We start from the raw sequence: 26,768 nt of genomic DNA, 5'->3' as shown, positions 1-26,768 counted from the left end.
GAGGAGGTTGATAAGAATTGCATAAAAAGAAAAGTTGGTTGATAAGAATTGCATATAGGGAAGAGGAAGTTGATCAGCATTTCATATAAGGAAGAGGAGGTTGATCAGCATTGCATATGAGAAAGAGGAGGTTGATCAGCGTTGCATATAAGGAAGATGTTGATCAGCATTTCATATAGGGAAGAGAAGGTTGATAAGAATTACATATAAGGAAGAGGAGGTTGATAAGAATTGCATAAAAAGAAGAGGAGGTTGATAAGAATTGCATATAGGGAAGAGGAAGTTGATCAGCATTGCATATAAGGAAGAGGAGGTTGATCAACATTGCATATAGGAAAGAGGAGGTTGATCAGCGTTGCATATAAGGAAGATGTTGATCAGCATTTCATATAGGGAAGAGGAGGTTGATAAGAATTGCATAAAAAGAAGAGGAGGTTGATAAGAATTGCATATAGGGAAGAGGAAGTTGATCAGCATTGCATATAAGGAAGAGGAAGTTGATCAGCATTGCATATAGGGAAGAGGAGGTTGGTAAGAATTGCATATAAGGAAGAGGAGGTTGATCAGCATTGCATATAAGGAAGTGTAGGTTGATCAGCTTTGCATAAAAAGAAGAGGAGGTTGATAAGCATTGCATATAAGGAAGAGGAGGTTGATAAGAATTGCATATAAGGAAGAGGAGGTTAATACGAATTGCATAGAAGGAAGAGGAGGTTGATAATCATTGCATGTAGGGAAGAGGAGGTTGAGCAGCATTGCATGTAGGGAAGAGGAGGTTGATCAGCATTGCATATAGGGAAGAGGAAGTTGATCAGCATTGCATATAAGGAAGAGGAGGTTGATCAGCATTGCATATAAGGAAGAGGAGGTTGATCAGCATTGCATATAAGGAAGAGAAAGTTGATCAGCATTGCATATAAGGAAGAGGAAGTTGATAAGCATGGCATATAAGGAAGAGGAGGTTGATAAGCATTGCATATAAGGACGAGGTGGTTGATCAGCATTGCATATAAGGAAGAGGAGGTTGATAAGCATTGCATATAAGGAAGAGGAGGTTGATAAGTATTGCATATAAGGAAGAGGAGGTTGATAAGTATTGCACATAGGGAAGAGCGCATTGCACATAGGGAAGAGCGCATTGCACATAGGGAAGAGCGCATTGCACATAGGGAAGAGCATTGCACATAGGGAAGAGCATTGCACATAGGGAAGAGCATTGCACATAAGGAAGAGCATTGCACATAAGGAAGAGCATTGCACATAAGGAAGAGCATTGCACATAAGGAAGAGCATTGCACATAAGGAAGAGCATTGCACATAAGGAAGAGCATTGCACATAAGGAAGAGCATTGCATGTATGGAAGAGCATTGCATGTATGGAAGAGCATTGCACATAAGAAGAGCATTGCCTATAGGGAAGAGCATTTCAAGTTGCACATAGGGAAGAGCATTGCATGTAGGGAAGAGCATTGCATGTAGGGAAGAGCATTGCACGTAGGGAAGAGCATTGCACGTAGGGAAGAGCATTTCACATAGGGAGGAGCATTTCACATAGGGAGGAGCATGCACATAGGGAGGAGCATTGCACGTAGGGAGGAGCATGCACGTAGGGGGAGCATTGCACGTAGGGAGGAGCATTGCACGTAGGGAGGAGCATTGCACGTAGGGAGGAGCATTGCACATAAGAAGAGCATTGCACGTAGGGAGGAGGAGGAGCATTGCACGTAGGGAGGAGCATTGCACGTAGGGAGGAGCATTACACGTAGGGAGCATTGCACGTAGGGAGGAGCATTGCACGTAGGGAGGAGCATTGCCCGTAGGGAAGAGCATTGCCCATAGGGTGGAGCATTGCACATAGGGAGGAGCATTGCACATAGGGAAGAGCGCATTGCACATAGGGAAGAGCGCATTGCACATAGGGAAGAGCGCATTGCACATAGGGAAGAGCGCATTGCACATAGGGAAGAGCGCATTGCACATAGGGAAGAGCATTGCACATAGGGAAGAGCATTGCACATAGGGAAGAGCATTGCACATAGGGAAGAGCATTGCACATAGGGAAGAGCATTGCACATAGGGAAGAGCATTGCACATAGGGAAGAGCATTGCACATAAGGAAGAGCATTGCACATAAGGAAGAGCATTGCACATAAGGAAGAGCATTGCACATAAGGAAGAGCATTGCACATAAGGAAGAGCATTGCATGTATGGAAGAGCATTGCATGTATGGAAGAGCATTGCACGTATGGAAGAGCATTGCACATAAGAAGAGCATTGCCTATAGGGAAGAGCATTTCAAGTTGCACATAGGGAAGAGCATTGCATGTAGGGAAGAGCATTGCACGTAGGGAAGAGCATTGCACGTAGGGAAGAGCATTGCACATAGGGAGGAGCATGCACATAGGGAGGAGCATTGCACGTAGGGAGGAGCATTGCACGTAGGGAGGAGCATTACAGCTAGGGTAGGAGCATTTGCTCGTAGGGAGAGCATTGCACGTAGGGAGGAGCATTGCACATAGGGAGGAGCATTGCACATAGAGAAGAGCATTGCCCATAGGGAGGAGCATTGCCCATAGGGAGGAGCATTGCACATAGGGAGGAGCATTGCACGTAGGGAGGAGGAGGAGCATTGCACGTAGGGAGGAGCATTGCACGTAGGGAGGAGCATTGCACATAGGGAGGAGCATTGCACGTAGGGAGGAGCATTGCACGTAGGGAGGAGCATTGCACGTAGGGAAGAGCATTGCAAGTAGGGAGAGGAGGACCTTTCCCATACAATGCAAAATACTTGTTGGGTAGCATTAGACATATCACAGGAAATAATGATTTCTCCAACATTGGTGTGTCCGGTCCACGGCTTCATCCTTACTTGTGGGATATTCTCTTCCCCTACAGGAAATGGCAAAGAGAGCACCCAGCAAGAGCTGTCCATATAGCCCCCCCTCTGGCTCCGCCCCCCCAGTCATTCTCTTTGCCGCTCTGAACAAGTAGCATCTCCATGGGGATGGTAAAGAGTATGTGGTGTTAGTTGTAGTTTTTTATTCTTCTATCAAGAGTTTGTTATTTTAAAATAGTGCCGGTTTGTACTATTTACTCTGCAACAGAAAATGAAGAAGATTTCTGTTAAAGAGGAGTATGATTTTAGCACTAGTAACTAAAATCCATTACTGTTCCCACGCAAGGCTGTTGAAACCAGAGAACTTCAGTTGGGGGGAACAGTTTGCAGGCTTATCTGCTTCAGGTATGATCAGTCATATTTCTAACAAGACATGTTAATGCTAGAAGACTGTCAGTTTTTTCCCTTAAGGGATAAGGAAGCCATTTTCTTAGATAACAGATTAAGGCTTATAAATGGGCTCTATACTGGTTGACACTATGGTGGGCTAAATCGATTGGTTTATTTCATATTTATATGGCATTCAGAGTGTGTTTGTGTAATTAAAAACACTTTGGGAATGTTTTTTTCGCCTGGCAGTCGGTTAGACTACTATTCCAGTCAGAAAGGCCCCTTCACTCAGAGGAAGGAGGCCCCGTTTTCGCGCCTCAATTGCGCAGTTTTCTTCCAAGGCAGTGCATGCAGCTTCGTGTGAGGGGTCCTGTGGCTCAAAAAACGGACTCAGAAAGGTTTACTTCAGTGGTAAATAACTCTCAGGAAAGGTAAAAAGCTGCAGCAAGGCTGTGGCAGTGATTGTAGTGTGTTAAGATTGTTGATTTGATCAAATAGCTCCGGTTTGCTCATTTTAAGGGTTAAAGTCTTGAAACTTGATGTGCAATACTTTCAAGGCATTAGGACACTGGGGTGCAAATTTTGTTAAAATCGGATATTGCCTTCATAGTTTTTCAAACTTGCAGAAATAAAGGGTTCCTTTTTATTTTTTAAAGGGACAGTAACGGTTTTGTTTAAAAACATTTTTAGTGCATTATTAGCCTGCCAAATTCTGTATAACATGTCTGTACCTTCAGATAGCATATGTTCTGTGTGTATAGAGGCCAAGGTGGTTCCCCCTTTAACTATTTGTGCAAAATGTGCCAGGGCGTCCAAGCAAAGTCAGGACAGTGATGTCACATTTAATAGAATTGCCCAAGATGAAGATAGTGGGGATAGTTCCTCATCCTCTCCTTCTGTGTCAACACCAGTTTTGCCCGCGCAGGCGATACCTAGTTCATCTAGCGCGCCAATGCTTGTTACTATGCAGCAATTAACTGCAGTAATGGATAATTCTATAGCAAATTTATTATCCAAACTGCCATCATTTCCTAGAAAGCGTGATTGCTCAGTTTTAAACACAGAGGATGAGCAAGTTGGCGCTGACGATAACTTATCTGTTGTACCCTCACATCAATCTGAATTGGCAGTGAGGGAGGGTCTGTCTGAAGGGGAAGTTTCTGATTCAGGAAAAGTTTCACAGCAGGCAGAACCTGATATTGTGGCATTTAAATTTAAGTTAGAACATCTCCGCGCCCTGCTTAAGGAGGTGCTAACTACGCTCGATGATTGTGATTCTTTGGTAATTCCAGAGAAGCTGTGCAAAATGGACAAATTCTTAGAGGTCCCAGTGCACGCTGATTCCTTTCCGATACCCAAGAGGGTGGCGGACATAATGACTAAGGAGTGGGAAAGGCCAGGTATTCCTTTTGTTCCACCTCCTATATTCAAGAAAATGTTCCCCATTGTTGACCCCAGAAGGGACGCATGGCAAACGGTTCCTAAGGTTGAGGGGGCAGTTTCAACGCTAGCCAAGCGCACAACTATTCCTATTGAGGACAGTTGTGCTTTCAAGGATCCTATGGATAACAAATTGGTTTCCTTCTTCAACCAATTTTGTGCATTATTCCTGTCACCAACGGCAGCGTCTTTTTGGTTCGAGGAAACTAGAAAATTTGCTTCAAAAGGAGACTCCATATGATGAGGTCATGGACAGAATTCACACACTGAAGTTGGCTAATTCCTTTATCTTGGATGCCGCTTTCCAATTGGCTAAGTTAGCGGCGAAAAATTCAGGTTTTGCTATAGTGGCGCGCAGAGCGCTTTGGCTAAAATCTTGGTCGGCGGATGTGTCGTCCAAAACTAAATTGCTTAATATTCCTTTCAAGTGTAAGACCCTTTTTTGGGCCGGAATTGAAAGAGATTATTTCTGATATTACTGGTGGTAAGGGCCATGCCCTCCCACAGGATAAGCCTTTCAAGGCTAAGAACAAATCTAATTTTCGTTCCTTTCGCAATTTCAGGAACGGACCAAATCCTAACTCTGCAGCTTCTAGACAAGAAAGCAACGCTTCCCAGCCTAAACCAGCATGGAAACCATTGCAAGGCTGGAACAAGGGTAAACAGGCCAAGAAGCCTGCTGCTGCTACCAAGACAGCATGAAGGGGTAGCCCCCGATCCGGGACCGGATCTAGTAGGGGGCAGACTTTCTCTCTTTGCTCAGGCTTGGGCAAGAGATGTTCCGGATCCCTGGGCACTAGAAATAGTCTCTCAGGGGTATCTTCTAGAGTTCAAGGAACTTCCTCCAAGGGGAAGGTTCCACATATCTCGCTTGTCTTCAGACCAGATAAAAAGACAGGCATTCTTACATTGCGTAGGAGACCTATTAAAGATGGGAGTGATACACCCAGTTCCAACAGCGGAACAAGGCCTGGGTTTTTACTCAAACCTGTTCGTAGTTCCCAAAAAAGAGGGAACTTTCAGACCAATTCTGGATTTAAAAATTCTAAACAAATTCCTCAGAGTTCCATCTTTTAAGATGGAAACCATTCGGACGATTTTACCAACAATCCAGGAGGGTCAATATATGACTACCGTGGATTTAAAGGATGCGTATCTGCATATTCCTATCCACAAAGATCATCATCAGTTCCTAAGGTTCGCCTTTCTGGACAAACATTATCAGTTTGTGGCTCTTCAATTCGGTTTAGCCACTGCTCCCAGAATTTTCACAAAGGTGCTAGGGTTCCTTCTAGCGGTGCTAAGGCCGAGGGGCATTGCTGTAGCACCTTACCTAGACGACATTCTAATCCAAGCGTCGTCTCTTTCCAAAGCAAGGGCTCATACAGACATTGTATTAGCCTTTCTCAGGTCAAACGGGTGAAAGGTGAACATGGAAAAGAGTTCCCTATCTCCGTCCACAAGGGTTCCTTTTCTGGGAACAATAATAGATTCTGTAAAAATGAAAATATTTCTGACAGAGGTCAGAAAGTTAAAGCTTCTAAACGCTTGTCAAGTTCTTCAATCTATTCCTCTGCCTTCCATAGCTCAGTGCATGGAAGTAATAGGGTTAATGGTTGCAGCAATGGACGTGGTTCCTTTTGCTCGAATTCATCTAAGACCATTGCAACTGTGCATGCTCAAACAGTGGAATGGGGATTATGCAGACTTGTCTCCCCAGATTCAAGTAGACCAGGTAACCAGAGAATCACTCCGCTGGTGGTTGACTCAGCATCACCTGTCTCAGGGAATGAGTTTCCGCAGACCAGAGTGGGTCATCGTCACGACCAACGCCAGTCTCTTAGGCTGGGGCGCGGTCTGGGACTCCCTGAAAGCTCAGGGCCTATGGTCTCGGGAAGAGTCTCTTCCCCCGATAAACATTTTGGAACTGAGAGCGATATTCAATGCGCTCCTGGCCTGGCCTCAACTAGCGGAGGCTGGATTCATAAGATTTCAGTCGGACAACATGACGACTGTAGCGTACATCAATCATCAGGGGGGAACAAAGAGTTCCTTGGCGATGAGAGAGGTATCCAAGATCATCAAATGGGCGGAGGATCACTCCTGCCATCTATCTGCAATTCACATCCCAGGAGTAGACAACTGGGAGGCGGATTATTTGAGTCGTCAGACTTTCCATCCGGGGGAGTGGGAACTCCACCCGGAGGTCTTTGCCCAGTTAACTCAACTATGGGGCACTCCAGATATGGATCTGATGGCGTCTCGTCAGAACTACAAGGTTCCTTGTTACGGGTCCAGATCCAGGGATCCCAAGGCGATACTAGTGGATGCATTGGTGGCGCCTTGGTCGTTCAATCTAGCTTATGTGTTTCCACCGTTCCCTCTCCTTCCCAGGCTTGTAGCCAGGATCAAACAGGAGAAGGCCTCGGTGATACTGATAGCTCCTGCGTGGCCACGCAGGACTTGGTATGCAGACCTGGTGAATATGTCATCGGCTCCACCATGGAAGCTGCCTTTGAGACAGGATCTTCTAGTACAAGGTCCGTTCGAACATCCAAATCTAGTCTCTCTGCAACTGACTGCTTGAAAATTGAACGCTTGATTCTATCTAAGCGTGGGTTTTCAGATTCGGTTATAGATACTCTGATTCAGGCCAGGAAGTCTGTGACTAGGAAAATTTACCATAAGATATGGAAAAAATATATCTGTTGGTGCGACTCCAAGGGATACTCAGAGAAAAATCAAAATTCCGAGGATACTTTCCTTTCTCCAAGAGGGTTTGGATAAAGGTTTGTCAGCTAGTTCTCTAAAAGGACAGATATCTGCTCTGTCTGTTTTGTTGCACAAACGTCTGGCAGCTGTGCCAGATATACAGGTGTTTGTACAGGCTTTAGTTAGAATCAAGCCTGTCTACAGACCTTTGACTCCTCCTTGGAGTCTAAATTTAGTTCTTTCAGTTCTTCAAGGGGTTCCGTTTGAACCTTTGCATTCCATAGATATTAAGTTACTATCTTGGAAAGTTCTGTTTTAGTTGCTATTTCTTCTGCTAGAAGAGTTTTCTGAATTATCTGCTTTACAGTGTACTCCTCCCTATCTGGTATTTCATGCAGATAAGGTAGTTTTACGTACCAAACCTGGTTTTCTTCCAAAAGTAGTTTCCAACAGGAATATTAACCAGGAAATAGTTGTTCCTTCCCTATGTCCGAATCCAGTTTCGAAGAAGGAACGTTTGTTACACAACCTAGATGTGGTCCGTGCTTTTAAATTCTATTTAGAAGCAACAAAGGATTTCAGACAAACTTTATCCTTGTTTGTCGTGTATTCTGGTAAGAGGAGAGGGCAGAAAGCTACTGCTACCTCTCTTTCATTTTGGCTGAAAAGCATCATCCGATTGGTTATGAGACTGCCGGACGGCAGCCTCCTGTACGAATTACAGCTCATTCTACTAGAGCTGTGGCTTCCACATGGGCCTTCAAGAACGAGGCTTCTGTTGATCAGATCTGTAAGGCAGCGACTTGGTCTTCTCTGCATACTTTTGCCAAATTTTACAAAGTCGATACTTATGCTTCTTCGGAGGCTGTTTTTGGGAGAAAGGTTTTGCAAGCCGTGGTGCCTTCTGTTTAGGTAACCTGATTTGCTCCCTCCCTTCATCCGTGTCCTAAAGCTTTGGTATTGGTTCCCACAAGTAAGGATGAAGCCGTGGACCGGACACACCAATGTTGGAGAAAACAGAATTTATGTTTACCTGATAAATTTCTTTCTCCAACGGTGTGTCCGGTCCACGGCCCGCCCTGGTTTTTAATCAGGTTTGAAAAATTTCTTTCTTTATACACTACAGTCACCACGGCACCCTATAGTTTCTCCTTTTTCTCCTAACCGTCGGTCGAATGACTGGGGGGCGGAGCCAGAGGGGGGGCTATATTGACAGCTCTTGCTGGGTGCTCTCTTTGCCATTTCCTGTAGGGGAAGAGAATATCCCACAAGTAAGGATGAAGCCGTGGACTGGACACACCGTTGGAGAAAGAAATTTATCAGGTAAACATAAATTCTGTTTTTATACACTTATATTTGAAAGAAACAATGAAATGTTAGCTGGTAACAATTAGGAACTAACACTATTTCTATATTGTCTTACTTCAGTACCCAGGAATCGCTCAGAGCATTAAAAGTGATGTTGAGAATCTGCTTTCAATCCTGAAATTGAGTGTCGCTTTTCCTGAAGGTAGGAACAGCACCTGAGCACCCTAAAACTCTCACATGACCTCCTACCCTAAACCCCCAGCATGTTCAGTCAACCTTAAAGGGACAGTAAGCACCTTGAGACTTTTATATAAAATATTTACTTGAAACTTTGCAATATCCTTTTTTCCCCTCTTTTAATGTAATTTAGCTCTGAAAATTAAATAATAGAACTTGAAGTGCGCCCTGGTCACGTATCAAGGCTAAACCTTCTACATATTTAATTGGCCTTAACTGATAACAACTATAAAATTAAATCAATTTAGGCTAACATTATTATGGTGAGTATCCCTGTTGTCTGCAAACTAAAGACCACATTGGCTTCTCCAAATAAGGACAATGGAGTGTGGAGTTTGACTATTGATAAACAATTACAGCAAGCAAGGTGTTCATTTGTATGCATTTGTGATTGGCTGATGACTGTCACATGGTACAGGGGGAGTGGAAATAGACATAAAACTTTTAAAATTGTCAGAAAACTACTACTCACTACTACTCATTTGACGTTCTGACTAAGTGCTATTGCATTGTCTTGTTATCTTGCATTTGTTGATTATGCAAAATCTACTGTGTTGACTGGTCCTTTTTAAAGTTTTTCATTTAGGATGTATTCACTGTTTTTAAATGGGTATAAGACTCTTTAACATTGGCAAATATATTAGGTAAGTTTCCCATTTTTTCCCCTGTCAGGGTTTTTTCCCTGCTTTGTTTGCCATGTGCTGCTGGCAGCCATTTTACTCACCTCTCTTGCTGACTCTGGTGCATAGTGTGTGATGCTGCTCATTTCCTGCACGCCCTTTTATGGCCAGACTGGTGTACATCATCCATGTGAGACAGGTTGCAGCCTCAGAATTGTTATCACTTATTATTTAAAGGGCCTCTGTTCAGTATGCTTTGCCCTTGCGTTGTCTCAGACCTGTTTGTGAGTTCCAGGTCCTGTGTATTACCTGGCTGTCTGACGTCCCTCCTGGTTCCTGATCCCTGGCTTGTTCTTGACTCAGCTGTTCTCCTTGTTTCTGATTTTGGCTCGTCTGACTACTCGCTTTGGCTCCTGACTCGGCTCGTCTGACTATTCGCTTTGGCTCCTGACTCGGCTCGTCTGACTACCAGCTCTGGTTTTGACTCGTGGCTTGTTATTTGACTTGTGGACTTCTTATTATTTTTTGCTATTAATAAAGGTGTGATTATTTTTGCACTTCTCGTCTCAGTCTGATTCCTGGCACCCTGACATTTTCAATGTTTCTTTTTACATCTGCTTGTTCTATAAGCATCTGAGTATGTATTTTAGTGAGTAATTGTTGGAATGGTGGAGTTTTCCTGTCTGTCCAGTTCTATAGAATCAGTTGTCTTGCAATTAATATGGTTATATTGACTAGGTTATCCTGATTTTGTGTGTTGTTCTCTGGGATTAGAAACAGGATTTGTTGTGCTGAAAGGGATATTTGTTCTGTGGTTGTTTTTGTCAGCCAGTAAGTTATTTTTATCCAAAACCACTTTAATTTGGGACAATCCCAAAACAAATGGATCCAGTCTGGATTTGCTCAACTACATTTGACGCCAATGTCCTTAGCCTCAGGTACCCATTTGGGCCTGAGGGCTGGAGTAATGTATGCTTGATGCAGGATTTTGGTGTGTGTTTGTCTCAGATTTGCGGATAGTGTTAGGTTCCTAACTTTTCGAAACTGTCAATATGTCTTTCTTGGTCAACCTCAATGGTTCTATAATTGAGCCATTTCATTAATATTTTTTGAGTGTTAAAAGTGTTGTGGTGTTTAAGAATTAGTTCTTATACATTTGCTAATTTGTTTGAGCCCTGTTTTGCCAAAGAGCATAGGGTGTCAATATTGTTGGTTTCTGTTTTGAGAAGGCCATCTGATTTTAATTTGGTGATATAGTGCTTGCACTGGAAATGCGCAAATCTGCGTGTGTTCAGGAGTTAGTATGTGGTTTGTAATTCCTGAAAGGGGTGCATTTCAAGGGTTAATGGATTGTAGAGCTGACCAATTTTAGTGAGGTGTTTTGTCTGCCAATTTTTAAACACTTCTGTGGTATAACCCAGCAAAAAGTGTAAATTACCTTGAATAGGGAGGAATTTGCAGGTAGTGAATTGTATCCCCCCCACAGCTTACATACCTTGGCCCAGGCTCTTAAAGGGACACTGAACCCAAAAATTTTTCTTTTGTGATTCAGATAGAGCATGCAATTTTAAGCAATTTTCTAATTTACTCCTATTATCAATTTTCGTTCTCTTGCTATCTTTATTTGAAAAAGAAGGCATCTAAGGTATTTGTTTGATTCAGAACCCTGGACAGCACTTGTTCATTGGTAGAATAATGTATCCACTAATCAGCAAGAACAACCCAGGTTGTTCACCAAAAATGGGCCGGCATCTAAACTTACATTCTTGCATTTCAAATAAAGATATCAAGAGAATGAAGAAAAGTTGATAATAGGAGTAAATTAGAAAGTTGCTTAAAATTGCATGCTCTATCTGAATCACAAAAGAAAAAATTTGGGTTCAGTGTCCCTTTAAGGGATCTCTGTATAGCACATGTGACTGAATTTCTGGAGGCAAAGTGTTTAGCTTTGCATGAGGTAAAAAGAGTGTAGGTGTATTGGGTGAAGATGACTTGCTTCTAGTGTAGGTATTGTAAAATGTTCATTCCCAACCAGCCAGTCCAACACCATTTTTGTCAATGTCGCCCAATTATACCAAAGAATGTCTGGAAGGCGCAGCCATGACCAAACTATACCTATCTATCCTCTTTTTTTTTTTCCTTTCCAAATAAATTGACCTAAAGCTGATAGTATTGTTTTGGCGTCCCGTTGCGTAAAAAGCAGGGGTAGCATCTGTAAAGGGTTAAGTAACTTAGGCAGGGCTACCATTTTAAAAAGGTGAATTCTACCAGTTAGTGATAGGGGAAGTTTGTCCCAGCCTTGTAGTAGATTTTTTACTTTTGAGATCGTTTTGCTTATGTTTACTGAGTATATTTTATTTGGATCTATGTGCATTTGTATGCCAAGGTACTTATCTAATGCCTCTGTTTTTGAAGACCAGTGTTTTCGAGTGTATTATGTTTTACATTTTTTAACCAGGTGACCTCTGATTTATCTTTATTAATTTTATATCCTGAAAAGGTACCAAATGTGTCAATGATATCGAGGAGTTTGGGTACATTTGACTCTGGGTTTCTTAGAAAAAAGAGGAGGTCGTCTGCGTACAATGATAAGTGTTGTCTATGACCGTTGATGTCTATCCCCTCACTATGTTGTCTAATATGACAGGCCAGTGGCTGTATTGCTTGGTCAAAGAGTAGAGGGGAAAGGGGGCATCCCTGTCGGGTCCCTCTTTGTAAACCTTCATTTATTATTATCAAAGCTTTAGGGGCAGTGTACAGTTTTTGTATTAGATTGAAAAAAGTGCCAGTCACGCTAAAGTGTGTCATGGTTGTGTATAGGTGGTCCCATTCAATCCTGTCTAATGCTTTCTCTGCGCCTATCACCAGCAAGCATGCGTCCTGAAGATTTGAATGTTTGAGCGAGAATCGTACCAGTAATAGGAAGATATTGTTATGTTAACTACAGAGGAATGTCCTGTGACAAATCCCGTTTGGTCAGGATGAACAAGTTTGGGGAGAAGCAATGCTAATCTGTCTGCAAGTATCTTTGTTAGTATCTTATAGCACTGTTGAGCAGTGAAATTGGTCTATAAGAAGAAGTGAGGGTGAGATTTTTGTCAGGTTTGGGTAGGACGCAGATATTAGCTTCTGTGAAGCGTGCATTGGGCTGTGTGTTATCTTTCAGGTAGTCTGAGTATAAAGTTGCTAGAATGGGGCTGATGTCGTCTTTCAATAGTTTATAATATTCAGCAGGTAACCCATCTGGACCTCCTGCTTTTCCTAATTTAAGATGTTGTTAATTGCTTTGGATGTTTCTTGAATGTGTATTGGAGCATTTAAATTTTCTCTTTGGTCATCTGTTTCTTTCATGTGTGATGTAGTGCCTGGCTGCTTTTTAAGGGAGATTAAATAAGATCTAGGATTGTGTATTTTAAATAGGTTGGCCAATAGCTTGCCTGCTTTATTGCCATGTCTATAGAAATGACCTTGCCTGTGGATGTTGTATTTATTTTCTTGCTGGGTTAAAAAGGTGTCTCTAGTTTTTTTTAAGATCGTAATATGTTTGTCTTGTTGCATGTGAGGGGTTGGAAAGGTCATTGTTATAGGCTTCCATGAGTTGCGACAGAAAGTTGTTATCTATTTTTTTAGATAGTTTATTGTAGTGTGTAGTGAAAGATGTTATGTGCCCTCTCATGATAGCCTTGGAGGCATGCCAGAATAAATCCAGGTTATTTGTTTGTTGGTCATTATCTGTCGTGTATTGTATCCAGGTTGTTTTAAAATGTTGACGAAATTCCATGTTGTTATATAGGTAAGAGGGGAACCCCCACATTTTATCTGTGTGTTTCTGCATTAGTGGTTTAAGCATCACATGGATTGGTGCATGATCTGAAATTATTTGTCCTATAGTGGGTGAGATTGCAAAGTGGTAGAAGTTAGGAAGAAATCAATACGAGATAGTGTATTGTGTGATTTAGAGACGCAAGTGCAATCTCTTTTGTCTGGGTTCTGTGCTCTCCAGGTGTCTACCAGACCCAAGGTGTTTTTAAACGTATTCATTAATTGCACTTCCCTCTTATATCTTGAAAAATCTTTTTTGGTTGTGGTAGCTATGAATAGGGTCTTTGAATCTATCTAAGGGTAAGGTTTGTGTCAGATTGAAATCTCCCCCAATAATTATTGGTGTGTTGTCATATGTGGCTAGTTTGGCTAGCAGTGTGGACCAAAAATTGGGACAATATCATACCCCCCAACTGTCCCGATTTTAGGGGTCTGTCCCCCTGTCCCGGGTTGCTAGCCATCTGTCCCGATTTGCCCCAGGCATTAAAAAAACATTTTTTATTTTTTTTTAACTTCTGTTGGGCCCATACTCAGAAGCAGCTGGCTTTGCTCTCACAGGGTCAGCTATCTGTTATATTCCCTGTGGAAAAGGAATGGTGTGTGGGTTAAGCAGGCGTAAGGAGGCTGTATACACTCTGACCACGGGTAATGGTGACCTCTCTAACCTACCTCTGGTAGTGATGATGTCTAACCCCTGGTGATAATACTAGCATGCCTTCAGTTTTATACAATGAGCAATGCTAATACCAGGGTATCGAACAGTGGCAGACGCAGACTGCCAGTTAATGTGCTTGCCAACTCCAGGACCCCATACAATGAATTACAGATACCCATGTATGATGTAGTGTGTGTGTCTATCTGTATCCATAACTGTGTGTGTATCTGTATGTATAAGTTTATGCTATGTAGTGTATGTGTGTCTGCATGTATAAATGTAAGCTATGTAGTGTGTGTATGTGTATCTGAATGTATAAGTGTGTATCTGCATGTATAAGTGTATGCTATGTAGTGTGTGTGTGTGTGTCTGCATGTATAAGTGTATGCTATGTAGTGTGTGTGTGTCTGCATGTATAAGTGTATGCTATGTAGTGTCTGTGTATCTGCATGTATAAGTGTATTCTATGTAATGTGTGTGTGTGTGTGTATCTGCCTGTATAAGTGTATGCTATGTAGTGTGTGTATCTTCATGTGTAAGTGTATGCTATGTAGTGTGTGTGTGTCTGCATGTATAAGTGTATACTATGTAGTGTCTGTGTATCTGCATGTATAAGTGTATGCTATGTAATGTGTGTGTGTGTGTGTATCTGCCTGTATAAGTGTATGCTATGTAGTGTGTGTATCTGCATGTATAAGTGTATGCTATGTAGTGTGTGTGTGTCTGCCTGTATAAGTGTATACTATGTAGTGTGTGTATCTGCATGTATAAGTGTATGCTATGTAGTGTGTGTATCTGCATGTATAAGTGTATGCTATGTAGTGTGTGTATCTGCATGTATAAGTGTATGCTATGTAGTGTGTGTGTATCTGCATGTATAAGTGTATGCTGTGTAGTGTGTGTGTATCTGCATGTATAAGTGTAAGCTATGTAGTGTGTGTGTATCTGCATGTATAAGTGTATGCTATGTAGTGTGTGTGTATCTGTATGTATAAGTGTATGCTATGTAGTGTGTGTATCTGCATGTATAAGTGTATGCTATGTAGTGTGTGTATCTGCATGTATAAGTGTATGCTATGTAGTGTGTGTATCTGCATGTATAAGTGTATACTATGTAATGTGTGTGTATCTGCATGTATAAGTGTATGCTATGTAATGTGTGTGTATCTGCATGTATAAGTGTATGCTATGTAGTGTGTGTGTATCTGCATGTATAAGTGTATGCTATGTAGTGTGTGTATCTGCATGTATAAGTGTATGCTATGTAGTGTGTGTATCTGCATGTATAAGTGTATGCTATGTAGTGTGTGTATCTGCATGTATAAGTGTATGCTATGTAGTGTGTGTGTATCTGCATGTATAAGTGTATACTATGTAATGTGTGTGTATCTGCATGTATAAGTGTATACTATGTAGTGTGTGTGTATCTGCATGTATAAGTGTATGCTATGTAGTGTGTGTGTATCTGTATGTATAAGTGTATACTATGTAATGTGTGTGTATCTGCATGTATAAGTGTATGCTATGTAGTGTGTGTGTATCTGCATGTATAAGTGTATACTATGTAGTGTGTGTGTATCTGCATGTATAAGTGTATACTATGTAGTGTGTGTGTATCTGCATATATAAGTGTATACTATGTAGTGTGTGTGTATCTGCATATATAAGTGTATACTATGTAGTGTGTGTGTATCTGCATGTATAAGTGTATGCTATGTAATGTGTGTGTATCTGCATGTATAAGTGTATGCTATGTAGTGTGTGTGTATCTGCATGTATAAGTGTATACTATGTAATGTGTGTGTATCTGCATGTATAAGTGTATGCTATGTAGTGTGTGTATCTGCATGTATAAGTGTATGCTATGTAGTGTGTGTATCTGCATGTATAAGTGTATGCTATGTAGTGTGTGTATCTGCATGTATAAGTGTATGCTATGTAGTGTGTGTATCTGCATGTATAAGTGTATGCTATGTAGTGTGTGTGTATCTGTGTGTAATGTAAGCTATGTAGTGTGTGTGTATGTGCATGTAAGTGTATGCTATGTAGTGTGTGTGTATGTGCATGTAAGTGTATGTAGTGTGTGTATGTGCATGTGTAAGTGTATGCTATGTGTGTGTGTGTATCTGTGTGTGTAAATGTAAGCTATGTAGTGTGTGTGTATGTGCATGTGTAAGTGTATGATATGTAGTGTGTGTGTGTATCTGTGTGTGTAAATGTAAGCTATGTAGTGTGTGTGTATGTGCATGTGTAAGTGTATGATATGTAGTGTGTGTGTGTATCTGTGTGTGTAAATGTAAGCTATGTAGTGTGTGTGTATGTGCATGTATAAGTGTATGCTATGTAGTGTTTGTGTGTATCTGCATGTGTAAGTGTATACTATGTAGTGTGTGTATCTGCATGTGTAAGTGTATGCTATGTAGTGTGTGTGTGTATCTGCATGTATAAGTGTATGCTATGTAGTGTGTGTGTGTATCTGCATGTATAAGTGTATGCTATGTAGTGTGTATGTGTATCTGCATGTATAAGTGTATGCTATGTAGTGTGTGTGTATCTGCATGTATAAGTGTATGCTATGTAGTGTGTGTGTATCTACATGTATAAGTGTATGCTATGTAGTGTGTGTGTATCTGCATGTATAAGTGTATGCTATGTAGTGTGTATGTGTATCTGCATGTATAAGTGTATGCTATGTAGTGTGTATGTGTATCTGCATGTATAAGTGTATGCTATGTAGTGTGTGTATGTGTATCTGCATGTATAAGTGTATGCTATGTAGTGTGTGTGTGTCTGCCTGTATAAGTGTATACTATGTAGTGTGTGTATCTGCATGTATAAGTGTATGCTATGTAGTGTGTGTATCTGCATATATAAGTGTATGCTATGTAGTGTGTGTATCTGCATGTATAAGTGTATGCTATGTAGTGTGTGTGTATCTGCATGTATAAGTGTATGCTATGTAGTGTGTGTATGTGTATCTGCATGTATAAGTGTATGCTATGTAGTGTGTGTGTATCTGCATATATAAGTGTATGCTATGTAGTGTGTGTGTATCTACATGTATAAGTGTATGCTATGTAGTGTGTGTGTATCTGCATGTATAAGTGTATGCTATGTAGTGTGTGTGTATCTGCATGTATAAGTGTATGCTATGTAGTGTGTGTGTATCTGCATGTATAAGTGTATACTATGTAGTGTGTGTGTATCTGCATGTATAAGTGTATACTATGTAGTGTGTGTGTATCTGCATGTATAAGTGTATGCTATGTAGTGTGTGTGTATCTGCATGTATAAGTGTATTCTATGTAATGTGTGTGTGTGTGTGTATCTGCCTGTATAAGTGTATGCTATGTAGTGTGTGTATGTGTATCTGCATGTATAAGTGTATGCTATGTAGTGTGTGTGTATCTACATGTATAAGTGTATGCTATGTAGTGTGTGTGTATCTGCATGTGTAAGTGAACGCTATGTGTGTGCTACTGTGCATTTTTGCTGACTTTAAAGGCCAGAATCTAGAATATTAATGGGGAATGCAGAGAGCAGTTTTAAAGAATTTATTATTAAATGTCCAATTAAGATAAAAATCGTTAGCAATGTCTTTGCAAAGGATAATTAAATACAAAGCTCACATAGCCATACCAGTGGTTTGAGCTTGTGTTTGATTTGCTGCCTAAGTGTATTAAAATCTATGACTTTATTTAGAATTTTATTTATATCACTTTGGTCTTATGATTTTTTAAGCCCCGCCCACCACATTTCAAATTTTTTTTTGGGGGGGTCCCTCTTTTGAATTTTGAAATGTTGGGAGGTATGCAATATACATTTGGGCCATAAACATTGCACATTACATAGGTAAAAGTATGTGCATCAACGTAATGATGTATCTGCCCTTTTCATCTATTACTGTCTGTGTAAAAGAAACTGGAAGTCCCTTTCTAACCAATATTGCTACTTCACGTTTTCTGCCCTCAGTTGGTGTATAGAGAATCTGACCCACCCACCTGGATCTTAGCTTTTCGTGTTCTGGATCCGACAACCTCGTTTCTTGGAGTAGTGCTATGTCTGTCCGCAGTGTATTAAGGTGTTGTAATATCATACTCCTTTTTGCGGGGGAAGTTATTCCTTCGATATTCCAAGAGGTTATTTTATATTTCAGAGCCAAATTGGTGTATTGCGGATGATGACATGCGTATCATGGAGGGTTCTGTGTGAGTTGGTTTTGCTAAATAGGCATGTATGGGGAGGTTATGAAGGGAACTTACTGTGTGGTTTTGCAGATGGAACTGTCAATGGCTGGTTGGCCTGCGGGCACTCAGGGCTTGACCTGAGAAAAATGGTATAATCATTATCACCAAATCTTGACACCATGAAGTCACAAACAGTAAAAAAAATTCACTACAAGGTTTCAACATGTCTAGGGCAATACAAGTCTTTTGATTATCTGGAAATAGAAGGTCTATCGGCATCTGAAACCGTAATCTAACAACTTCTGAAATTGCTAAGTGTATAATAGACATGATACAAAAATGTTGATGAGAGGTGGATAATATTCCTAACAATGAAGCGGTAAACCCTTGCTACTCTAAAAGCTACAGCGACAAAATATAATATTGTAGGGACCAGGTGGCAATCCATGCTAAAGCCAGTGGCAACCCTAGATAGGCACTTGGGGGAATTAGATTTAAGACTATGACTTTCTAGTAGACTTCGTCTCAGTAAACTTGCAAAAGGGAAGCTCTCAATGTACAGGTTATAGTAAGAAACAGATTTTACAAACATAACAATATTAAACTTCCTTATGGGTTAAGAGAATATCCAAAAACTTGCGTATTTTCCACAGTCTCAAAGTAATAAGACAGCTAAGGTATAGGCTATGATACAAACCTAATACGTAATAAAAAATAATCACAGTAAACATTTGTCTATGAAGACGAGAGAAGATACTTGAATACTTAGGAATTAGAGTCCTTGTCATCTTTAAATTCAACCTTCTTCCTGTCTCCTCTCAGAGGCCAAAAAGGCCTGTACAGCCGCTGGAGAAGTAAAGAACTTTGGACCAACTGGTGTTTGCAGCCGCAGTTTTGCCGGGTATATAAGGGCAACCTGTCTGCCCTGCTCATGTAGTCTGGAGCAGAGTGGGGCAAATTATTTTCTTTGTAACTTCAGCGGAAAAGTCCTGAAATAACAGGAGACGATGTTATTCAAACTTGACCTCCTTCTTTGTTCTGTATGCTCTCATTACCGATCATTTTTCTTGATGATTGAGTCATTTTAGAATGACTTGGCGTGGTCTTGCTGTCATGTTGTCCAGCTGCCTTCCAGGACCCAAGCGGTGTTCTCTTTCGATATCCAACGGCAATCTGTCTGGGGAGATACCCAGCAGCCTTGGAAATGTCAGCGCTGTGAATTCTAGAAGATCTTTGTCTTTAATGGATTCTGGTATACCAACAATGCGCAGGTTGTTTCGCCTGCTGCGATTCTCTAGATCCTCTATGCGATCTTGAAGAAATTGGTTTTGTTTTAGGAGATATTTTAATGAGCCTTCTGACTCATGCTGCTTATCCTCTACTTCAGAGATTCTTTGCTCGGCTGATGTAAGTCTGGTAGAATATTGCCTAACTGCGCTGGTGAAGGTGTCCACTCCAGCTTGTAGGGAGTCCATTTTAGGTAAAAAGAATGTCTTAAGTTATTTTAGTAGATTAGCGCTTTCTCCTGTAGATGCGGTTTCAATTTCACTTTGAGGTTGTGCAATTGATTGGATTTCAGCAGCTTGGCGCTGTTTACTTTCAGTGCCTTTGGGTTTATGATGATGATATCTGCTTTTGGAGAGGACAGTCTCTAAAAGTACTTGTCTACTTTCATAGAGTGTTTGTTTCAGTTTTCCTTATTGTGTAAGGCAGGGGTGGGCAAGAGGTAGATCACGGTCTACCAGTGGACCGCAAGTGAATTTTGAGGTGACCGCCTGTAAGATTTCAAAAGTCTGCATAATAAGAGAAAGATTTCTCAAACATCTACTGCAGCTAAGCTCTTCACTCAGAATCTAGAATTCTAGATAGAATCTAGATTCTGAGTGAAGACCCTTGCCACCGTAGATGTGTGAGAAATCTCTCTCTTATGCAGACTTTTGAAATCGGCTATGACTCTGAGTCTATGACGGCGGTATGGGCACTGTACTTCAGCATGTGCGATGCGGCTGTAGCTGAACTCGCTGCCCCAGCTTTGGTTACAGGACCTGCCCCCTAATCAATCTGATATGGCGTCCAGCCAATAAAATTACTTTGTAGAATGAGTCTCGAGCCGTCTTGATTGTGAGACTACTTATCATACGCAGGCGCGGTACACAGATAAGTTTGCTTGACTGTCCCAGCGTGACGTAAAGAGAACGCTCTCGCAGGAAGTAAAGACAGAGCGCGGCTGTATTTGGTAAATAGAGCGGCTGATTTTTAAAGCTGTATTATTTGTGTCAAAAATACAGTCTTCAGCCAGCAGGTCCTATTTGTCTCAAAAATAAAATATTCAGCCAGCAGGTCCTATTTGTGGCAAAAATAAAATATTCAGCCAGCAGGTCCTATTTGTTGCAAAAATAAAATATTCAGCCAGCAGGTCCTATTTGTTGCAAAAATAAAATATTTAGCCAGCAGGTCCTATTTGTTGCAAAAATAAAATATTCAGCCAGCAGGTCCTATTTGTTGCAAAAATAAAATATTCAGCCAGCAGGTCCTATTTGTTGCAAAAATAAAATATTTAGCCAGCAGGTCCTATTTGTTGCAAAAATACTATTTTGTGTTTTTTTTTAATAAATACATTATTGTAATTATTATTATCAAGACTGGTGTTTTTTTGTGTGTTTTTTTTTTAGTTTGGTGACCATGTCACTTGGAATAAAATTAGAGGTAGCCCTTGCCTTACAAAAGTCTGCCCACCCCTGGTGTAAGGCAATTGGTCTAATAGGTCGCTAGATGTCGCTGCAGACTCAAATATATCAAAGCATATAACGTTTTGCTTACAAGGGTGAGGACAGTTCCAACATGTTATCCGGTCCCACAATGTTTGTACCGCAGATATGAGTGTCTTCTGGCTATACTTCATGCAGGTGGTGTATGGATATCTTGTGTAAAAGATATGTGTACCTTCATAGGTTATTTATTAAAGGGACACTGAACCCAAATTTTATGCCTTCTTTTTCAAATAAAGATAGCAAGAGAACAAATAAAAATTGATAATAGGAGTCAATTAGAAAGTTGCTTAAAATTGCATGCTCTATCCGAATCATGAAAGAAAACATTTGGGTTTAGTATCCCTTTAAGCCACTAGATAGCAGTGCTGTCTTCATAAAGTCAAATCGGCGACTTCTATGTACTGAAGTTAGGAAAGTTCTAGTATAAACAAGTAGTATTGTGGTATAAGAGCCTTGGTGTTATGCCTTAATTATCGAGCCTGCAAGCAGAAGATATGTACTCTGTCAGTTGCACTGGTGCTGCAAAGGCGTTTACAATCTTATTAAAGGGACAGTCTAGTACAAATTAAAGTTTCATTATTCAGATAGGACTTTTAATTTTAATCAACTTTCCAATTTACTTTTATCATCAAATTTGAGGGCTGCCTCTTATCACATGCTTTTTAAATCTCTTTTCAACACAAAGAGACAGAAAGTACACGTGGGCCATATAGATAACACTGTGTTCAAGCACAGGGAGTTATTTAAGATCTAGCACAAAACAATGCTAAATTTAAGACAATAGATAATAAACAGTCACAGTCATGTGATCAGGGGGCTGGAAGAAGGTTCCTAGATACAAGGTAATCACAGAGGTAAAAAGTATATAATATAACTGTGTTGGTTGTGCAAAACTGGGGAATGGGTAATAAAGGGATTATCTATCTTTTAAAACAATAACAATTCTATGGTAGACTGTCCCTTTAAGTGTGCCTCTTAGCTTAGTGAGAGCATATATGAAAAGTTTCCAGCAATGTAGTGCTATGGTCTAGAATCTACGCATTAAGTCTTATATTCAGCAGTCTTCCTCAGACCGAATCTGTACACAGCCAAATGTGGATGGCAAATACCTTTACTTGGACAAGTATTTACTATCAAAGTCCCAGGTTTTGTGAAGTGTTATGCGCTGACTTAGAGAAAGTTGTATAAGCTTCCCAAAGGCTGCATGGGGCTTGTGGCAGTAAATTGTGTTCCCTGAAGTTACCCATTCAGACAGCCGCAGGTGCTAGCGGCACTGTACTCACTGCTTAGTATATGTTTGCTTCTGCGGTTATGTGGGGGGGCTGGTTGCAATACTTGGATGCAAGTTGAAGTGCCGAGATCAAAAGGCACCTTATACTTTGCGCTGTTTACTTGTCCGGGTCTATAGGAATATGTGCGGTGTGCACTTCCATGAACTAACGCCCTCTAGTTGTGAAAAACTGTCAAAATACTTTGAGATAAGAGGCGGCCTTCAAGGGCTTAGAAATTAGCAAGTGACCTACGTAAGTTTAGCTTTTAACTAAGAATACCAAGAGACCAAAGCAAAATTGAAGATACAAGTAAAATGGAAAGTTGTTTAAAATGTACATGCCCTGTCTGAATCCTGGAAGTTTATTTTTGACTAGACTGTCCCTTTAATGAAAATTTTGCATTATGAAAAAAGCTGGAAAGGTTACATGTTTTTACAATGGAAAAGGGGAGTCTCAGAGAGAATATGAATACATTATACAAATACATATATATATATATATATATATATATATATATATATATATATATATATATATATACACTGCTCAAAAAAATAAAGGGAACACTAAAATAACACATCCTAGATCTGAAGTAATTAAATATTCTAATTAAATACTTTGTTCTTTACATAGCTGAATGTGCTGACAACAAAATCACACAAAAATAAAAAAATGGAAATCAAATTTTTCAACCCATGGAGGTCTGGATTTGGAGTCACACTCAAAATTAAAGTGGAAAAACACACTACAGGCGGATTTAACTTTGATGTAATGTCCTTAAAACAAGTCAAAATGAGGCTCAGTAGTGTGTGTGGCCTCCACGTGCCTGTATGACCTCCCTACAATGCCTGTGCATGCTCCTGATGAGGTGGCGGATGGTCTCCTGAGGGATCTCCTCCCAGACCTGGACTAAAGCATCCACCAACTCCTGGACAGTCTGTGGTGCAACGTGAAGTTGGTGGATGGAGCGAGACATGATGTCCCAGATGTGCTCAATTGGATTCAGGTCTGGGGAACGGGTGGGCCAGTCCATAGCATCAATGCCTTCATCTTGCAGGAACTGCTGACACACTCCAGTCACATGAGGTCTAGCATTGTCTTGCATTAGGAGGAACCCAGGGCCAACCGCACCAGCATATGGTCTCACAAGGGGTCTGAGGATCTCATCTTGATACCTAATGGCAGTCAGGCTACCTCTGGCGAGCACATGGAGGGCTGTTCGGCCCCTCAAAGAAATGCCACCCCACACAATTACTGACCCACTGCCAAACCGGCCATGCTGGAGGATGTTGCAGGCAGCAGAACGTTCTCCATGGCGTCTCCAGACTGTCACGTCTGTCAAATGTGCTCAGTGTGCACCTGCTTTCATCTGTGAAGAGCACAGGGCGCCAGTGGCGAATTTGCCAATCTTGGTGTTCTCTGGCAAATGCCAAACGTCCTGCACGGTGTTGGACTGTAAGCACAACCCCCACCTGTTGACGTTGGGTCCTCATACCACCCTCATGGAGTCTGTTTCTGACCGTTTGAGCAGACACATGCACATTTGTGGCCTGCTGTAGGTCATTTTGCAGGGCTCTGGCAGTGCTCCTCCTGTTCCTCCTTGCACAAAGGCGGAGGTAGCGGTCCTGCTGCTGGGTTGTTGCCCTCCTACGGCCTCCTCCACGTCTCCTGATGTACTGGCCTGTCTCCTGGTAGCGCCTCCATGCTCTGGACACTACGCTGACAGACACAGCAATCCTTCTTGCCACAGCTCGCACTGATGTGCCATCCTGGATGAGCTGCACTACCTGAGCCACTTGTGTGGGTTGTAGACTCCGTCTCATGCTACCACTAGAGTGCAAGCACCACAAGCATTCAAAAGTGACCATAACATCAGCCAGAAAGCATAGGAACTGAGAAGTGGTCTGTGGTCACCACCTGCAGAACTACTCCTTTATTGGGGGTGTCTTGCTAATTGCCTATAATTTCCACCTGTTGTCTATCCCATTTGCACAACAGCATGTGAAATTGATTGTCACTCAGTGTTGCTTCCTAAGTGGACAGTTTGATTTCACAGAAGTGTGATTGACTTGGAGTTACATTGTGTTGTTTAAGTGTTCCCTTTATTTTTTTGAGCAGTGTATATATATATATATATATATATATATATATATATATATATATATATATATATATATATATATATATATATATATATATTTATATATACCCCAAAGCAGAACATGCTGTGATCTGAGATGTCATTGCAGAAAATGCAGCATGTCTGCAGAAAGAATGGGACACATGCAGGAGCTGTTAGCACTTTCACTTTGCATCACATTAGACTGTTTATTTCAAACAGTTTTTCGCTCTGGCTGCATTGTGCAAGTTTTCCTTAACACAGTGCATCCAGAGCAAAGTGCTATTTGAAAAGAACAGTCAAATAAAAGCAGCAGTGACTGGCTCTCTGGGATTTTTTTAACCTCACTACAAGCCTTTCCCAGTCTGCAAAGCTGTGACTTCTGAATGTAAGATGTTCTTATGAGCAATGCACCTTTTTTTTTTACTACTACATTTCTTCCTTGTGATGTTAGGCTAAGAGAAAATAATAGTTTTTTAGACATTTTCAAAACGTATTTTTTGTTGTTGTCTGCAGCTAATTTGCAAAGCAGTTTTCAACTGCTTTACTCTCCTGTTAATCACATTGCAATTGAGCTGGTGCTTTAGTGCAACTGCCTAATTTAAAATGTTATTTTATTTCAAAATGACCTGCAGAAATGTTTTCATATAAAAAAAATCTCATCGCAGAAAGTGAAGAAAAGTTCTGCCTCTGGGTGTATATATATATATATATATATATATATATATATATATATATATATATATATATATATATGCCTCTTATTAGCAATTAGCTGACATGTTTGTCAATAGAACTGTACAAAGGACAAGAGATTTTCCTTTGAGACTTGAGAAACAGATTTCACCTTCAACATCATTTTTTTTCTCAGTAAGAACAATAAGGGTATGGAATTCTCTATTTTATAACGTTGTTTTAGCAATTGTTTGCTAATATCCAATTTTTGTTATTATCAAGTACAGAGACCATAAGCTGCGAATGCTCTATTTATATCCTTTCCAGTTTTATGATGGTTTAAAGTACCATAAAACAGGTTGAGATCTGTGCATATCCTAAAAGGGCTAATTAAGTAAAAATAGTTTGCATAAAAAAAATGTTTAAAAATTGCTGGCAAGTATTTTAAAATAATTTGCAAAAATACTTAAATAGCCATGCTGTCTGTAGCAGTCTACTCCACCCCCCTTATCAGTGTTTAGACACAGGCATTGTATTTCAACTGAGTTCACAGCTTCTAGGCAGCTCCAGCAGATAATCCCTATGCGTTTTTGCATTCTACCAAAACAACAATGGATATAGATACAGCCATAGAAGGAATGTGTGGGGGGAGTTAGAGCTTTACAATTCAGAAACTAAAAAGAAAGGGTTAATGGCAAGGCGCTGCAGTATAAATTTGCCGGTAAAGTATTAAAGTACATATTATATTATTTTGTCTCTATCCCAACTTGTCTTATGTCCCTTTAATGGATCTGTCTTGTTCTCTCCACAGGTCTCTTTGCTGACAGCAGCGTGCAGATTCTACAGAAAGAGCTTGCTTGGGAATGCGATTACATCCGTGAAGCACAATGTGGCAAAAAGTTTAGGTAATAAATTTGTGACATTTGCTGTCTGAAATATTAATGTGAATTTTGGGACATTATATGATGCAAGGTATTTTTCTGGATTGGAGATTTGATTTAAAGGGACATGAAAGTCAAACAACTTTCTAATTTACTTCTATTATCAATATTTCTTTGTTCTCTTGTTATCTTTTGTTGAAAAGCAGGAATGTAAGCTTAGGAGTGTGCACGGGTCTGTAGCACTATATGGAGGCGGTTTTGCGAGAATGTTATCCATTTGCAAGAGCACTAGATGGCAGCACTGTATCCTACCATGTAGTGCTGCAGGACACCAATCTAGGTATCTAAGTTCCATAATTTAAAAGTGAGCTCTAACTATGTTTTTAACTTTTTATGAAAAAAGATAGATTGGGTTAATAAACCCGATCTATCTTTTTTAATAAAAATGTGCAAGAACTTTCACATTGAAAACGTGCAAACCAAAATATCTCTTGAAACAGTAAAAGACTGTTCCTTTGTAAAATAATTACCATTTAGTTATGGCAAACATCTTACCATTCCTCCGCTTGCATCTCATACTGTATTTAGTTGATTGATGACAAATCCGGCTTCATCCAATCGTTGCGTGTCCCACGAGCTGAACGTCTAAGGGGGCACGCAACGATTGGATGAAGCCGGATTCGTCATCTATCAACTAAATACAGTATAAGATGCAGGCTGGGGAATAGCAGGATGTTTGCCATAACTAAATGGTAATTATTTTACAAAGAATCCGTCTTTAAAAATTTTAATCAATTAAACTTTACCTGTTTTTAAGGTTCATTTTATATACTATGTCTTAAA

At 40.6% G+C, this 26,768-nt stretch overlaps 1 protein-coding gene across 2 annotated transcripts in view; it reads left to right on the top strand.

The window, feature by feature from the left end:
- COQ8B (coenzyme Q8B) overlaps window positions 1-26,768 on the top strand; it is a 99,099-nt gene that overhangs the window by 56,063 nt on the left and 16,268 nt on the right. For both annotated transcript variants that reach the window (XM_053721781.1, XM_053721782.1), the window contains exons 9-10: window positions 8,808-8,889; window positions 25,856-25,949. In XM_053721781.1, the coding sequence (XP_053577756.1) occupies window positions 8,808-8,889; window positions 25,856-25,949 (176 nt within the window). The remainder of the gene's footprint in view (window positions 1-8,807; window positions 8,890-25,855; window positions 25,950-26,768) is intronic.

Source organism: Bombina bombina, chromosome 7 (genome assembly GCF_027579735.1).
Source record: "Bombina bombina isolate aBomBom1 chromosome 7, aBomBom1.pri, whole genome shotgun sequence".
NCBI classification, from domain to species: Eukaryota; Metazoa; Chordata; class Amphibia; order Anura; family Bombinatoridae; genus Bombina; species Bombina bombina.
Note: the sequence above shows the minus strand (reverse complement) of the source record. Positions and strands in the feature narration are given on the sequence as shown.